Here is a 4,531-nt window from a genome sequence, read left to right as displayed (position 1 = left end):
AGGACGAGGCGGTCATTAACAGGTGGGATCTGAGGGTGGCTGCTCTGCAGTGTCCCACAGACTGCCCACCCAGAGGGAGGGCGTTTATTTGGGTGGTCCCGGTTCTGTGATCTGTGCTGTGGTGGCTCTCGGGTTGGATGTGCTGAGCAGAGCTGCAGAGACCATGTTTCCTTCGCGTTTCTCCTGTGTCCTGCTCAGGGCTTGTGGACGCCAGCCCAGCCCTGAACCTCATCTGTTCTGGTGCAGGTATGGATTCAACAGCCATGGCCATGTTGCAGTGGAGCGCAGGCTGCGGGCCCGCCAGGAGACGCAACTCAGGCTCACTGGTGGTGAGACAAGCTTGTAAGCCTTTGCTCTTGGGGTCTGCAGGGTGGGTTTGGGGTCTCCCAGGTAGCTCTAGGCCAGGAAAAGTGTGTAACACCAGTGACCAGGCACGGGAGGGCCCTGGCCAGAGCAAGGTGCGCTGGGACAGCAGGAACGCTCTTGGGGCTGTAGCCGCTCCCCCTTGGAACTGTAACCAGGCACCTTTCTTCTGCCATTTTCTCTGTGATGGAGGCTCCGCTTACTGCTTTGGGCAGAACGTGTCTGCTGAGACTAGCCAAAACCAACAGGGCCCCAGCTGGGCAGTTTCCAAGGGCAGCCTCTGCCGGGTGGCCAAGCTGGGAGAGCTGGTGCTGGAACCAGGGCAGCTGTGGTGATGCTCCTGTGCCTGCAGGACAGTCCCAGGCCCACCTCTGTGAAACGTGTGGGCTGCATATCCCCATCTTGATTTTAACTGGTCCTAGGGCCTTCCTTGTCAGGTGCTGTGGCTCCTTGGGTAGTGGTTGGTCCTGCTGCAGTGGTTCAGCTGTGTCTGCGTTTCAGCGGGGATGCCCCTTGGAGTCAACCTGGGCAAGAACAAGAGCTCCACTGATGCTGCAGCTGACTACGTGGCTGGGGTCCGGACGCTGGGCCCTTTGGCTGACTACCTGGTTGTGAATGTGTCCAGTCCGAACACCCCAGGACTGCGGGACCTGCAGGGCAAGGCTGAGCTGCGGGACCTGCTGACCAAGGTGGGTGACCCTCACAGCCAGCCTGCACCACAGCTGCAGCACTGGATGCGTCCCGTCCCCTGGCAGCACCTGCTCTGCTCCAGCCAGTGGGTTTGCCCCAGCACGGGGAAGAGCATGGTGGCTCCCCAAAGTGGTGGGCAGAGCCACTGAGATGTCTGCTGATCAGCTGCTGGCACGGGGTTCACCGAGGCACTGTACTCCAGCAAAGGGCATGTGAGCAGTGAGGCACTGCCCTCCACTCTGCTTTTGCAAGGGGACAGTGAGCCACTCGCCCCATGGCATTGGGAGTCACTGTGGTCCTGTGCAGGTCATGTACCCCAGGCCGTGTGTGCCATAGGGTGCCCATCCTGTCAGCGGCGCCATGTAGGGAGAGCAGGCCCTGTCCATGTGCTGCCTGTGGCAGTGGGTGCGTGTGTCTCCCTGGTCTGCGGCAGGAGGGTTTCCCCCACCATGCACCGCTCTGTGCTCCTGCACATCCCCTTGCAGGTGCTGGCGGAGAGAGATGCGCTGCCCTGTGAGCGCAAGCCAGCCGTGCTGGTGAAGATTGCCCCTGACCTCACCATGCAGGACAAGCAGAACATCGCTAGCGTTGTCTGCGAGGTGAGGAGGTGGGAAGAGGAGGTTGATGAGGAGGTGGGCTGGTGTGCCTCCTGCCTCACCTCGCAGAGCATGGGGGCAGGACTGTGGTGCTCCTGGCAAGTCAGCTCTCTGGCTGCCGTAGGGATGGTGTCCTGGGTAGCTCTGAGTCCACAAGGGCCTCTGCGTCACGCAGAGCTTGGGGATAGTCCAGGCAGTGAGGGGCAGCTGCTCTGTCCCCAGGCACATTGCTGGGGCAGTTGCTGGGAGGGTCCTGGCCTGGCAGCCTGGGGATGAGCGTGGGGGCTGCTCATGGCAGCTGTGTCCTCATTCTGCTGTCCTCCTCAGCTAGGTGTGGATGGGCTGATTGTCAGCAACACCACCGTGAGCCGCCCCAGCAGCCTCCAGAGCAGGCAGCGCACAGAGCCTGGGGGCCTCAGCGGGAAGCCCCTGCGGGAGCTCTCCACACAGACCATCAGGGAGATGTACTCCCTTACCCGAGGTAGGGGCAGAGCAGGGCTTGGGGTTGCATGCTGGCGTCGCCAGTGCTGTCCTGACCCTGCGCCTGCCCACAGGCCAGGTGCCCATCATTGGGGTGGGTGGGGTGAGCAGCGGGCGCGATGCCCTGGAGAAGATCCGTGCTGGAGCCTCACTTGTGCAGATGTACACGGCGCTCGTCTACCACGGGCCGCTGGTGGTGGGGGCAGTGAAACGGGAACTGGAGGAGCTGCTGAGGTGAGTGAGGGGCCAGGCACCTCTCCAGGGAGCCCCTGGGCCCAGGGTGGCTCTGGGCAGCCGCATGCTGGTGCACAAGCAGTGGTACCGTGGGGATGAGCCACAGTGCCAGGCTGACCCAGCCGTCACCTGCTGTCCCTGGTTAGCGAGCAGGGGTTCAAGAACGTCATGGAGGCGGTTGGAGCAGATCACCGGCTCTGACATGCTGCGAGACCAAGGTCTAGCTGGGAGGAGCTGTGGCCAAGCAGGGACGGATCAGACACTTCCAGTGCTGGGCAAGCTGGGACTGAGCCAAGGTCCTGGTCCTAGCCCCTGAGAAGGGTCAGTGACGTGTGAAGCTGGGGCTGCACTGAAGGGGAGCAGGGGAGGGGACCTCCACACTGGTGCTGCTGTCCGGGGCCATATCTTAGCTTTCCTGTGGGCTGGGCTCCCCAGTAGAAACCAGTGCTGGGTAAGGCTCTGCTGGGTGGTGAGGAAGCCCTGCGGGCTGTAGGCAGTCCTGTGCCCTCGCTCCTACTGCAGCGCTTCCCCATGGAGGGCACAACTTCCCTGGTGTCACTGCCCAGAGCTGTGGGCCAAGCAGTGTATTGAGTGTCCCTTCTGCCAGGGACTCCACAGCCCGTGCTGCCTGCTGTGGCTGTGGCTTGGTCCTGCACCGCAGCCTCCACAGAAGGGTCTGCCCTCCTCCCTTCTCTGCATACGGTCCTGTAACAAACCTGTAGGCCTTGGGTCCTGCCCAAGTGTCAATAAATGTTTGGCTCACCTGGTCCTGTGTGCTGCTTGGGGACACCCCTTGGGTCGGAGGGACACAGCCTGGCTCTCCTCAACCGAGCGGGATCAGCTCTCTTTATGTTGCTCCTTGTCAGTGCCTCTTTTCCTGGTGGTAGAAGGGGTAGAAGGGTAGGGTAGCTGGGCTCTGGAATGGATCCATGCAAAGCTCACCAGGGCTCCCCTCGGAGAGACCTCTGCCTGAGGCTGGGCCTTTGGGAGGTGCTGGGCACCGTTTCTTCCCTTTGCTGCCAGTACATAGATATTTGGAGACAGCTGCTGTTATGCCCAGTCACGTGTTACGGAAAGGCCCTGTTTGTTCACACTTCTGGAGGCTGTTGGTTTTACCTTTGAGGCCTCTGGTGTTGACTGCTGCTTTACCCTGGATTCCCCGTGGTCATCTCAGTCTTTTCTTGAGCAACACGGCTTGAGCTGGACAGCAGTGTTCCCTCTGCAGCCTCTCGCAATCCACCCTGCAGAGCAGGATTGCGCCACAGCACTTCACCAAACTTGTTTACAGGAGGAGCAGGACTGCTGACCCCGCTGTCAGTGGCCCTCGGCTCGGGTCGGGGCTGTCACTCACCTGCCCCCCACTCCTGCAGCCCACTGCACAGCTTCTTCGTTTCCTAGATTCTCTGCGTTGGTCAGGTTGTCCTTGCTGCTGCTCTAACAGGGATGTGGTCTGGTCCCTTGGCCAGCCAAGGTTTTGATGGGCTTTCTCTGGAGAGCGCCTGGCAGGCTTTTGCTCTCCCAGTCTGAAGGTGGCTGTCATGCCTGTGGGAGCATGAGCTTGAGTTTCGCCTTGTCCCATGGCACTCTTGTCTGTGCTCTGCAGCTGATTCGTGACTGGTCTGGAGATACTCAGTGCCTTGTGCTGCCACGGCAGTCGCTGGCAGTGTTGGCCTTGATCATGGTGCCGCACTGCCGTAGCCCGGTGCATGGGCTGCAGTCCGCGCCCCATGGGCAGCCTGGAGCAGCTTCGCCCACCTCTCTGCCAGCAGTCCCTTTGTCCGAGCTAACCCTAAGGCTGCTGAGTGGGCACCAAGCCACAGTCACATGTTGCTTTTTCGTCCCCTGCCAGGGCATGAGAGTCTCCTATGGAGGGACAAAGCTGCTGCAGCGGGACAGTGCTGTCTAAGCCTGCTATCACCAAATGCCACAGCTCTTTTCTGAGCGCTGGCGTGGTTCATGGATTGGAGCGGTCAAGCTCTGATGCATCCTGTGCTGGGCTCTAGCCTTCTGTGTTTCAAGTGTGGTTGCATGAGTATGACTGGTGCTGGGCCAGAGATGTCAAGCCCTGCATTGTTTAGGGGCACAGGCGTCCCATGAGATGGGAAGAAGCTTGCACAGGATGAGAAAGACTTCTGGAGTGCCTGGGGCCGGGCACAGGTGTCCCTCCT

At 60.9% G+C, this 4,531-nt stretch overlaps 1 protein-coding gene across 1 annotated transcript; it reads left to right on the top strand.

Annotated features, from left to right (window-relative positions):
• Positions 1 to 5: 5 nt before the first annotated feature.
• On the top strand, positions 6 to 2,564 carry DHODH (dihydroorotate dehydrogenase (quinone); the record flags this gene model as incomplete). Its single annotated transcript, XM_009702289.1, has 7 exons — positions 6 to 22; positions 247 to 329; positions 865 to 1,052; positions 1,539 to 1,652; positions 1,977 to 2,130; positions 2,204 to 2,363; positions 2,510 to 2,564. Coding segments are annotated over 7 exons (771 nt in total), but the record flags the coding sequence as incomplete, so codon positions are not given.
• Between the last annotated feature and the right edge of the window lie 1,967 nt (positions 2,565 to 4,531).

This window comes from Cariama cristata, unplaced genomic scaffold, assembly GCF_000690535.1.
Source record: "Cariama cristata isolate BGI_N322 unplaced genomic scaffold, ASM69053v1 scaffold43706, whole genome shotgun sequence".
Lineage (NCBI taxonomy): Eukaryota > Metazoa > Chordata > Aves > Cariamiformes > Cariamidae > Cariama > Cariama cristata.
The sequence above is the reverse complement of the archived record's forward strand: the minus strand, read 5'-3'. Positions and strand labels throughout refer to the sequence as shown.